Source organism: Heterocephalus glaber, unplaced genomic scaffold (assembly GCF_053883595.1).
Source record: "Heterocephalus glaber isolate CG9 unplaced genomic scaffold, H.glaber_assembly_v1.0 deba00000546, whole genome shotgun sequence".
NCBI classification, from domain to species: domain Eukaryota; kingdom Metazoa; phylum Chordata; class Mammalia; order Rodentia; family Bathyergidae; genus Heterocephalus; species Heterocephalus glaber.
Window position 1 is genome coordinate 14,918,172 of NW_028258147.1, and position 12,788 is coordinate 14,930,959.

General features: G+C 37.2%; 1 protein-coding gene across 1 annotated transcript in view; it reads left to right on the plus strand.

Moving 5' to 3' along the window:
* Tspan12 (tetraspanin 12) overlaps positions 1 to 12,788 on the plus strand; it is a 71,237-nt gene that overhangs the window by 5,053 nt on the left and 53,396 nt on the right. The window contains exon 3 of the mRNA XM_021237607.2: positions 8,290 to 8,372. Coding sequence (XP_021093266.1) covers positions 8,290 to 8,372 — 83 coding nt within the window. The remainder of the gene's footprint in view (positions 1 to 8,289; positions 8,373 to 12,788) is intronic.

Genomic DNA, 12,788 nt, shown 5'->3' on the forward strand with positions numbered 1-12,788 from the left:
CAGGACCTTGTGCTTCTGAGGAAGGAGCAGCGCCACTGAGCTAAATCCTTGGCTCTGCCCTCAGCATTTTAAACTAGCTCCTCTGTAATGTTGATGCTTCTGGTCTGAGCTGCCCCCTACCCCCCAAAAACACAGGAACAAGACTTTAGTATTTGCTTTTAATTCTTACTGGAACCAGACTTCACATCTTGATTATGGACAGAGACTATTCTTCTCTATAGTGTTCAAGATTGACAGAGCTGCCCTTGTCATCCATGGGGTCAAAAGCTGGTGTATCTCACTCTTTACTCTGCATTTTAATAAACATATTCCTGTCTGTGTCTGTGATATTGGTACCCATTTCATTTCTCTACCCCACTGGGATTTTACAGAAGAGAAGAATAAATCCTAATCAGGAAAATACTTTGCTTTGCTTTCTGGGAGTTGAAAATCAAATTGAATGATTTCTTTTTTCTTTTTGAGTAAAAAGTACTTCTTTAGTATAAGTGGAAGGCATTGATGTGTTTAAGAGGGCACAGTCCAGAGCACGTTTGAGATCACAAATGCTCTGTGTTCTCCGAATGGCTGAGAATGCACTACCTCGATTTGCCATCTGTTGAGCATCTCTGCCATGTTATAAAGGTTACCTGCAGTTCCCATAGGGTGGCTATAAACATTATCATGAAATCCAGGATGATTGTGAGAGGGAAGTGAAGGGAATGTCTGCTAACACACCAGAGCACCGGAGGCTTAAAGTGAGTCTCCTCTGGTCACCAGTCTGGGTGGTCACCCTACATGCAGGGAGAGCTCATGATATTTAAAAACAATCATTCAGGTCAAGTCCAGGGTGCTATTAGGTCAACTCTGATTAATATTGTTCATGCTTAAACGATTCCCACAAGTGATTTCCACACCTCATGTCAGCCCTCCTTAATATTGTTCTTTCCTTCATAGCATTGACAGTGTTATGTACCAACCCTATTTTCTTCGATGTCTCCTGTTAAAGGAAAAGTGGGGAAGGTACTAATTGCCAGAAAGGCAGAGAGGAACAAGTACAGGAACATGAAATAGATGTGTTACTCTATGGCATTTACATTGCACAGTGGCAAACAAATAATTAAGGATTTATTTTACATCTCAATAAAAACAGTTTTGAAGAAGAAAAGCTCCCACTCTGATTTCTGTGTTTTCAAGATGAGTGAGTAGAGGTTCTCAAAGTTTGAATTATTTTTTCATTTTCTCTTTGTAGAAGCAGAAGTGTAACTAAGATCTAGATCTCTTTGACATTCTCCTCCTTGCTAACAGATTTGACATTTGAAAAAATGTCCAGGTAGATGGTTATAGACATCTGTTATCCTTGAAAAGAAGTTGTTTTTGTCACTTTTCTTATGGGAGACTGTATATGATAATGTGCAGACAGTTGAAGGATTTAAAAGCTTGATTTTTTTGACTGTGACTCATTTTGGGAAAACTAAGTATACATTTCATAATAATATTTAGAGAATATAGATACACATACAGTTCCGATATAGAAAACAACTTGGTTCAAAACTTATTTTTCTATAATTAGATCCTAACAAAACCAGACTGTGTCCCCAACACAGAAATTTTACTAATTCTAAGTATTTTTGAGAACTAGTATTTTCTAAGAATTTTCCAAGACAGGGTGTGACAAATATCCTGCTATGTAATATATTAAATAAATTTCTATAAAGTAATGCCTGTGTTATTTTGTAAATATTTCCTTGAACTTCAAATAATGCATTACATTACTTGAGAAAATGTTAAGGAGCTGTAAGGCTAATTACATATGATAACCACAGTGCTGCTAACAATTTAGTCATCAAGAGTGACAGCTGAAGAATTACTTTCCTGATTTGATCAGCACACACTGAGTACGTGTTGAAATTTCACAGTGAAGCCCATAAATAGGTATAATTATTATTATTACACATTAATTACAAAGAAAAATACAAATTTTAAAAAGGAAAGAACTCATTTGTTAAATTAGCACAAAATACCATTATTAGTGAGAGGTCTGAGTTGCTTACATAAGTCACACTTTTGATTTAATAACATCATGATTTGTTATTGAGTTGAATCAGTCTCAGTTTAGTTTCTTGCTATAGGCACACACTATATTTGTTGCTTTGTTATCATTTTTTCAACCCCTTGTGTAAAATCAGTCACTGAAGATGAAACTGTTTTCAGACACGTAATGGGGCTGGAATTAATGCCTAAAGAAAAAGCTGCTTACTCTGCTGCTTGTTTCCTGTGGGATAATGCTTTGTGTTGATAGTGTTTATTTTGACTAATGTTTTGTATATAGCTACAACACTTGAGTACACTCCTGTTGGAGGAAACTAGTGGGACGTGGGATGTAGTAAGAATGAAAAGTTTGTAGTATAAAGGACTTTCGAAAACACCTGAGCCAGCCTCTATCATGAGTTTTAAATCTTTATATTGTCATTCGGCAAAGGTCTCCTGGAAAACTTCCAATGATAGAAAGCTTTGTTTGTGTTAAAGTATCTCTTGATTTTGTTAAAGATCTCTAAGAGTTAGCTTATCTAGCAAGTTAAACCAATTTCCCTTTAATTTAGTTATATTTTCATTCATTCACCTAACATGGGTTAGAACCCACTATTGACTGTTGTGCCGTGTGATAGGAAGCTGGACAATAGTCTGTGCCTTTCTTCTGTGGGGTGTGGTGGGCGGGTACAACCAGGTCTGGAAACAAGAGGATAATTGCTCTACAAGGTCTGTACAAAGAGCTTTGAGAGGGAGGAAGTCAGTCCGTGGTTAAGTAAGGAGGGAGTCCAGAGACAATCTTTCCACTCTGGCTGATGTTTGAGCTGGCTTTAGGAAGTGGAGGTTGCTGTGCCCATGGGGCTAGCAAGCCTGGGTCAGGTGTCAGTACAGGCAGAAGGAACAGCATAAGTAAAGACAGAAGAGTTGCAAAGCGTGTGTGGTGCCTCTTGCAGTTTTGTCATTGTTCAAGTGTGGGCAAAAGCTGGCCAGGAATGAGGTTAAAGAGATGGGTTAAAGGGTGGCTGAGAGGGCCTTGTGTGACCTGCTCAAGTTTAAACTTTATTCTCTAGGAGGGAGTTGGGGGAAGAGGAAACCACAGTTGGGAAGGAACCTCATAGGACACTTCTAAGCTGCAGGGCTGGGTCTTTGGTCTACTGAGATAATTGAATTTGAGGTAGAATCTGTGAGCTGGAAAGTTCTGTTATTAAGGAGATTGTAATCTCCTGGCAAGAAAGGATGAGGACTTGAACTGAACAGAAGCAGCAGGAAGGGGGAGGAATTAGCCAGACACCTCACAGGAACCATCTGAAGAACTAGAGACTAATTAGATGTCAGGTGGAGGAAGAGGGAGAGGGAGATTCAGGCTGTCTGCTAAGTTGCCAGTTTACATGATTGAAGTGTTGTTCATACTATTTACTGCTATAGGAAACATGGTGGGAGGGAAACCGCCTTGAGAGGAGTGGAGATGAGTTCAGTTTTAAAGGCGTTGAAATTGAGACTGGCCATGGTTGTCAGGCAGCTCTGTATCACAGGCCTGGTTTGTAGACCTTCAAATATCTAAAAATCCCATTTCTGAACTGACTTGAGTGTAGTCTAGTCTTTTAAATTGCCTGAGAAAAACTGAAAGAGAGCTCTTAGGTCAAAAGTAACTTGTGATAAATAGGTAATACATATGGGTCCTACTCTTTTTAATAATCATCTACTTCTGTGAAGCAGAATTTTTAAAATAATATTTTATAAAAATAACCTGAAGCCGAGGAAGAATTAAATGGTATATCCAAAGCCATATGGATGAAAAGGAGTAGAGTTGAGCTTCCTAACTGGAATTCAGAGTTCAGTGGCTTCCCATTGTCCTATGGTCAAGACCATATATGTTAAGACTCTGAAATCTGACCTATGCCAGATTCTCACCGTGTACCAGTTTCCTTTGACTATGTCATGCTGCCTTCCACAGTAGGACCTTTGCTCTTTTTTCTGACTGGAAAGTTCTTTACAACCCTCCTCCTCCTGATTAACTTGACAATTTTCTTTAGATCTTAGCTCTCTGAGACAAGTCCCTTTGACACTGTGAAATAGGTCAAACACTCCAAAAGCAGTTCTTGGAGCAACTTGTGCTATTTCTTCCTAACACACAGTACAATTTGCAGTTATATCGTTATATATTTATATCCCTGATGAGTTAGTGTATATCCTCTTCACTCAGTCAGTTGCACCATAGAGAAAGTAGTCTCTTCTTCATCCCTTATGTAGCACAAAGAACAGGTGATCAATGTGTATTTTTTGAATGGAAGAATGACTTCATACTTCAGTTTTTCATTATTTTGTGTACGTACTTACTGCTATATGTTCCAAGAGGGTGCAAAACTGCTAGGGTCTTGTTTATTCTATTCATTGTACATCACTGAATCTAGCCCAGTGGGAAGCAGATGGTAGATATTGAGTAAATATTTGTAAACAAATGACAACAGTGAACTACAGAATTTTCTGGTTTTCCAAGCAGATAGGCATTCTTCACTGATAAGGCACAAAGCTCTCCTGCGAGCCTTTATCTAGAAAGCCTGTTTCATGGCCACTATTTGTGTCAAGGAAAACTCATCCCTGTCTTAGATACTCATTTAATTATCCTACAATACAAAACAAATCTTATTTGAAAGAGATACACATTTTTGGTTATACACGAAAGAACTATGTGTGTATAATGATGAGCAGTGTTAACAGATTACGCACAATAAAGTATCAGATAGATTATTGACACTTGACTCATAGCTCTGATATTGAAAATGGACCAAACAACCTGCAAGAAATTCAAGGATGGAGGTACCAGTGTAAGTTATCACTTTGAATAGAATTAAATATAACTGCAAAATAATTCAAGATAATGAAACAAAAGAGCATGCTAATAGGCTGTCCAGTTCATGTGTCATTTATGAGGTACTTAGAGACCCAAATTTAGCCAAGTAGAGAGACACACAATCTTAAGATTTAATCAACAGCCCCATGGTACTCTGCCAGCCTTTTGTTTTGATAGAGTTTATTCTTAGTAGGTGTTATTATTACTAGTTATACTAAGGCAATAGATAAATAAATGACTGCCATTGAAAAGACAGTTCATTGTACTCACAGATTCCAAGAGAAATATCAGTGTCACTATGCGACACAAGAGAGGATGCATGGGGTTTGGTCACAGGTAGGAGGAGAGATGGGACCTGTGAACTGGTGTTTTATTGTGGTTTCCAGGGGAAGGAATAGGTAAGGCTTTAGGACTGGCCTGTTTGAATAACTGACCCTGGGGTGGTTAGGCTGTGTGTAAGGTGGCCTGAGTGGGAGAGCCTGATAAGGGAGATCCTTGGGGGTGTGGTTTCTGAATTGATTGATTTGTCGCTGAAAAGTGGACCCCTTGGAGGAAAGCTTCGCCCAAGGACAAGGTGGGAGATGAAGGAGGAAAGAGGTCAAGGCAAGGTGATTGAAGCATATTATCAGATTCTCTGGAAGAAAGTGTGTCTGGCATCTGCTGATAGAACAAATGTGAAGCCATCAAGTTTACAGAAGCTAAAAACATGGCTACTACACTGTGGCTGATCCACATGGTAGCTTTGTTAGAAGTTTGCATTCTGTTCTTCATCTCTGAAAGAAATGAAGATAATAGTTATGGTCCTAATTCTCCTCTGAACTGTGGTTCCAGGCTTCCTAAACTTGTCTTAGGTCTTGTACAATTTAGGAATTTACTTTTGAATAAATGTATTTTAATACACAAAATAAAATTATTGGTTTACAAATGTTGAAATACATTTCTATTTCCAGGTTAAGAAGCATTGAGCCCTCATTTATCACCAAAGGATGTAGTATAGATATGTAGACTGAGCTGAGCCAGACTACTAAGGACTGCTCTCTTTTATTTATTTTATTTTATTTTTTTGTACCTGGTATCGAGCTCAGGTCCTTGTGCAGGCTGGTCCCCACGCTTTTGTGAAATAGGTTTTTTTCATTTTTAAACTTGAGAGACAGGGTCCTAGCCTGGAGTTCCAAAGCCCAGTGGCTTGGTGTTTAATCCTAGCTCTGCCACTTTCGATCTTTGAGACCCTCATCCAGTGACTAGTGTGCTTCATGACACTTCTTTTTTTCATTATTTTTTTGGGATATTTATTGCCTATGTACTCCAAGAGGCCGCAAAAAAGGGAAGGGTCTTGTTTGCTCTATTCACTGTGAATCTCTGAATCTAGCCCAGTGCAAAGCAGATAGATCGTAGGTACTAAGTGAATATTTACAAACAAATGGCAAAAGTGAACAGATTCGCTGTTTTTCCAAGCAGATAGGCATTCTTCACTGTTCAAGAGGGCACAAAGCTCTCTTTGGAATCTTTATCTAGAAAGCCTGTTTCATGGCTCTTTTGTGAAGAAAGACTCATCCCTGTCTTAGACACTCATATCAGCATTTAAAGCTAAGTCTCTGGCATAATGGTAATTGATGTTCATTAAAATGCTAGAAATTCTTTAAAAATAGGGTTATGTTGAATTGTACTATATTGTCCTTAAGAAGGTAGATGTAAGGCATATTTCAGAAAGATTTCCATCAAAATAGGAAAGACCTTGAGAATTTAGGAGTTATCCTGGGGGTTTTAGAAAAGCTTACCATGAAGACTCATTCTCAACATGTTTTAGATAGTTTTTTAAAAAAATTATTCAGTTGTGAAAAATTTAAACATATACCAAAGTAGAAAGCAGAATATAGTTCATCTTTACCTATCCATTACCCAGTGTCAACAATTATCAATATACCCTCCTCCTCACTTCACTTAATCCTAATACATCGTGATTATTTATTGCACCATATCTCAGGCATTGTTGTATTTTATTTATAACTACTTCAGAGTGTATCTCTAGTTAAGGAGCCTTCAAGAAATAAGCCTAAAAATAAACTTAATCCATTTTTGCATTTAGAATAACAACTCTCATTTCTTAATGTTTTGAGACATCCAGTCATTGTTAAAGTTTTCCCACTTGTCACATAAATGCCTCTTTGCAATTGATTTGCTTGAATCAGGATTCAAACCATGTCAATGTATACTGGCAGATCTCTTAAATCTTTTTCCTTCTTTCATTTGCCAATTTTCTGTAAACTGAAGAAACCAGATAATTTGTCTTGTAAAATAATTTCATGTTCTTGATTTTACTAATTGCATTCCCTGTATTTCCCATAAACTGATAGAGCTGGAGGCTTAATAAAGTTCTGGTTAGATTTTCTGGTAAAAATACTTCATAGGTATTACATCATGCTGTGAGACACACTGAGTCTGTTTATGAAGTTAGAGAGAGCAGTGGAGTTTGGTATCATCAGCCGGAATTCTCCATCAGCCTTTTCACCTGATGTAGGGGTTCTCAGTTCTGCCTGCACATTGGAACAGCTCTGGAGCTGTTACACATTTCTGATGGTGAGGCCTCACTCCAAGAATTGGTCCATGGTGGGCCTCGGCTCAGTAAGTTTTTGAATCTTAGGTGATTCCAATGTACAGACTGTATTGAGGATCTATTACTTGAAAAATTTGGTGGTGATTGGAACTTTTCCTGTAGATCGTTCTTTCAGAAGAGCTTGTTAAATGGTGTGGCAGTGTAACTTCTGCACATATCAGCAAAAAACATCTACTAAAACTTTCACTTGGTCTTTGGTTTTCCCGTTAGTACAGGAAAAATAGGATAAATATAAATAGGGATTCTTACCAATTGTCTGAATATTGAATTGAGTATGAGCATCCTAGAAAGGTGACCAGTGAGCTTTAAGAATTTTGAGCTTACTGATTTTAGAACATTTGATGTTTCAAACCATTGCATATATTATTATTTTAATGTTGACAATGTTTAAATTTTAGCCAACAGAAGGCCTTTTAAGTCAGCTCCTGATATCTTTTGACAATATTTAATTTCCCAGTAGTAGTATTTCATCACTTCCTTGCTTTTAAGTATGATAGTGTGCTTTAGGCTCAGCTTACACATTTGATAATTTAGTTGTTTTGTAGTTTTCTTCATCTTAGGTGATTTCCGTCCTGAATCCAAAATAGTCATTTAATAGTTTACTTTTCTGTATCCTATTTGGTGACACTCTATTTAGTGATTATAGAATGATTACTAAATGGATTGAAGTATATTGTATAGTTATAAATTGCAGTAGTAATTAGGAAAAAATACTAAAATAATGTAGCAAAATTCTTATTTTTAAAAACTATGAATCCTACAGTGAGTGTTACATAAATCCTTGGTAAGCTATTTCTGTGTGTGTTTTTTTCCACAGTTAATGTCCATCAGTGTGTTGGCAGTCTCTGCTTGGATGAGGGATTACCTGAATAATGTTCTGACTCTAACTGCTGAAACAAGGTAAACTCTGTAATTGCTGATAGAATACTTGGTTTCCTCAGACCTGGTTTTAATTTTTTAATTTTTTTTTTAAATTTAATTTTATTGGTACATTTTAGGTATACAATATAAAGACATTCATCATTGGAAACTTGTACCTTTGCATAATCTCTCTTGGTTCTTATTTTTCCCCCTTCCCCTGCCCTCCCTTCAACCCCTCCATCCCTGCCTATTTACAAAGACTTTGTTTCCATTTTTTTCCTTTTCTCATATTAATTCCATTCCTTCTTTCCTTTCCCCTACCCCTCCCACTTCCCCTTCCCCTTTGCCCCTTTTCTTCCTATTTCACATTATCTATTATACCTTTTAGTCCTTATTTACACTTCCACTTTCTCACACCAGAGAAACTATTCCATATTTACACGTCTCCTATTTATTTCACTTAAGAGTATCACCTCAATGTGCATCCATTTTGCTATACATGTCTCTAGTTTCTCATTCTTTATGGCTGAGTAGTACTCCATTTTATTAAAAAAAAAAACCACATCTTCTTTATCCAGTCTCCAGGTGATGGGCAATTGGGCTGCTTCCAAGTTTTAGCTATTACAAACTGTGCTTCTGTGAACATGGGTGCACATATATCACTGTGGTATGATTCTTTTAATTCTTTGGGGAAGATACCCAGCAGGGGAATAGCTGGGTCAAATGGGACTTCCAGTCCTAGCTCTTTGAGGTAACTCCTCTTTCCCAATAGCCCTGCCAGCATTTGTTATTGGTTGATTTCATGATAGCAGCCATTCTTTCTGGAGTGAGGTGGAATCTCAACATTGTTTTCATTTGCATCTCTCAAATGACCGATGATGTTGAACATTTTTTCATGTATTTATTTGCTATTTCTACTTCTTTGTCTGAGAAATGTCTCTTCATTTCAATGCCCATTTTCATATTGGGTCTTTAAATTTGTGAGGTCTGATTTTTTTAAGTTCTTTATAGACTCCAGATAGTAGACCTTTGTCTGAGGAATAGCAGGTGAAAACTTTTTCCCACATTATGGGTTGTCTCTTAACACTGTTAGGCGTTCTCTTGCTGTGCAGAAGCTTTTTAATAAGAAGACATCCCACTTGTTGATTGTGCTGTGCTAACTCACGGGCAACTAAAGTTTTGTTCATAAAATCTTATCCTGCACCAATTTCTTCAAGAGTTCTATGTAAACTCTGTTGCAGCCAGTTCAGTGTTGATGTTTTAATATTTAAATCTTTAATCCATTTTGATTTTAGTTTAGGGCATAGTGAGAGATATAGGTCTAGTTTTAATCTTTGGCAAGTTGAGACCCAATATTTCCAGCACCATTTATTAAAGAGGCTATCTTTCCTCCAGTGAGGGTGTTTCGCTCCTTTGTCAAAGATGAGGTGGCTGAGTATGTCTGGAGTTGTTTCTGCATCTTCTGATCTGTTCCACTGGTCCTCAGGTCTGTTTCTTTGCCAGTACCATGCTGTTTTTATCACAGTAGCCTTATAATATAATTTCAAGTTGGGGATTGTGATACCCCCTGCCATGTCTTTGTTACCTAGAATTGCTTTTGCTATTCTGGGTCTCTTCTTGTTCCAAATGAATTTTTGGATTGTTTTCTCAAGGTCCATGAAGTATGCCGCTGGGATTTCAATTGGGATTGCATTGAATCTATATAGCAGTTTTGAAAGTATGACCATTTTCACTATGTTGATCCTTCCTACCCAGGAGCAGGAGATGTCTTTCCATTTTCTGATATCATCTTCAATTTCTCTTTTCAGAGTGCTATAGTTCTCAGAGAAGAGGTCTTTGATTTCTTTTGTTACATTGATTCCTAGGTATTTCAGTTTCTTGGATGCTACTGTGAAAGGAATTGTTTGCCCTATTTCTCTCTCAGTGAGTCTATTGTTCATGTAGAGGAAAGCTGTTGATTTTTGTGTGTTGACCTTGTATCCAGCTACTTTACTGAATTTGGTTATTAAGTTCTACAACTTTGGTGGAGTTCTTCCAGTCTTCTTTATAGAGTATCATGTCATCTGCATCTGTTCAGATTTGCATATTTTGAACTATCCCTGCATCCCTGGGATGAGTCTCACTTGGTCAGGGTGTATGATTTTCTAGATGATCCTCTGCATTCTATTTGCCAGTATCTTATTAAGGATTTTTGTATCTATGTTCATTAGTGAGATTGGCCTGTAGTTCTCTTTTTCGGTTGGGTCTTATTCTGCTTTGGGGATCAAGGTGATACTTGCTTCCAGGAATGAATTTGGGAGTATAGCTTCCTTTTCAATTTCACTGAAGAGTTTAAACAGTAGTGGCAGTAATTCCTCTCTAAATGTCTTGTAGAATTCAGTGGTGAAGCCATCGGGACACAGGCTTTTATTAGTTGGTAAAATTTTAATTATGTTTTCAATTTCATTGGTTGATATTGGGTTGTTTAGAATTTTTAGGTCTTCGTTTAACTTTGGTAATTCATACGTATCTGGGAATCTGTCCATTTCTTCTGTGTTGTCCATCTTATTGGCGTATAGGTTCTGGAAGTAGGTATTGATGATCCTCTGGATTTCTGCTGGGTCTGTTGTAATTTCACTCTTTTCATTCCAAATTGCATGGATTTGGGCCTTTTTTTTCCCTTTCCTGATAAGATTGGCTAAGGGTTTGTCAATTTTGTTGATTCTTTTGAAGAACCAACTCTTGGCTTCATTGATTTTTTTTGTATCATTCTCTTAGTGTCCATTGCATTCATTTCTGCTCTGATCTTTATAACTTCCTTCCTTATATGAGCTTTGGGTTTTTCCTACTCTTCTTTTTCTAGAAGCTTGAGGTTCAGCATCAGGTTGTTTAATTGGGCTTGCTCTGTTTTCCTACTATGAGTATTCACTGCTGTGAATTTCCCTCGTAAGACTGCTTTCATTGTGTCCCCTAGATTCTGATGTTGTATTGTCATTGTCATTTAATTGAAGGAACTGTCTGATTTTTTTCTTTAATGTCCTCTGTGACCCATTGGTTATTCAGAAGTGTGTTGTTCAATTTCCATGTCTTTATGAAATTCTTGTGGTTTCTTTAGCTATTGATCTCCAGTTTCATTGCACTATGATCTGATAATATACAGGGGATTGCTTCAATTCCTTTGCACTTCCTTAAATATGTTCTATGAGAGAGTACATGGTCTGTTTTGGAGAAGGACCTATGTGCAGCTGAAAAGAATGTGTATTCTGATTTTGTGTGGTGGAACACTCTGTGAACATCTGTTAAGTCATTTGTTCAAGAGTTTGAGTTCTAGTATTTCAGTGCTTATTTTTTGTCTAGTTGATTTATTTGTGACAGTGGGGTATTGAGGTCCCCCACTAATACTGTATTAGTGCTTATTTGATTTTTCATGTCTGTGAATATTTGTTTTACATAGTTGGGCACACTAGTGTTTGGTGCATAGATATTTGTGATTGTCATTTCTTTCTCTTGGATTGTTCCCTTTACAAGGATGTAGTGTCCTTCTTTGTCTCTCTTAATCAGTGTTGGTTTGAAATCCACTTGATCTTCAAAGAGGATAGCTATTCCTGCTTTTTTTCAGGTTCCTATCACATGGAGTATTGTTTTCCACCCCTTAACTTTCAGTCTACGAATTTGTTTTTGAATTAAGTGTGTTTCTTGTGTGCAGCATATTGTTGGATCATGCTTCTTGACCCATTCTACCAGTCTATTTCTTTTGATTGGTGAATTGAGACCCTTACCATTGATGGTTATAACTGATACGTATTGATTTATCATTGTCATGACTTTTTCTTTTTGCTAGAATCTCCTCCTTTGCATTTAATTTCTTGTCGTGTCCGATGGATTCATTCTGTTGGGCTTCCTGGGGTTGGGATCCTCATTGTCATTTACTAGGATATTGTCTAAAATTTTTTTGAGTGCTGGTTTGGTGTTCATGAAATTCCTAAGGTGCTCTTTTTTTTTTTTAATGAAAATATCTTATTTCTCCATCCATTTTGAAAGATAGTTTTGCAGGGTACATCAATCTGGGTTGGAGGGTGTTTTTCCTCAGGGCCTAGAATATGTCACTCCAAGCTCTTCCTGCCTTGAGGGTTTGTGTTAATTCTGTTGTGATTCTGATGGGTTTTCCTTTCTATGTGATTTGTTTCTTTTCTCTAACTGCTCATATGATTTTGTTCTTCTCTTTGGTTTCTGGAATCTTAACAATTATGTGCTTATGTGTAGATTTTTTTTGATCAAGGCTATTTGGAGTACTATATGCCTCACTTATCTGTATGTCAAGTTCTTTTCCCCTGCTTGGGAAGTTTTCTGCCATTACTTCTGTGAACAGTTTTTTTATGTCATCTGCACTCTCTCCTGTTTCTTTTTTGACTCCAGTCAGTCTTATGTTATTCTTCTTTGCATTGCCTAGCAACTGTTGAGTTGATTTCTGGAGAT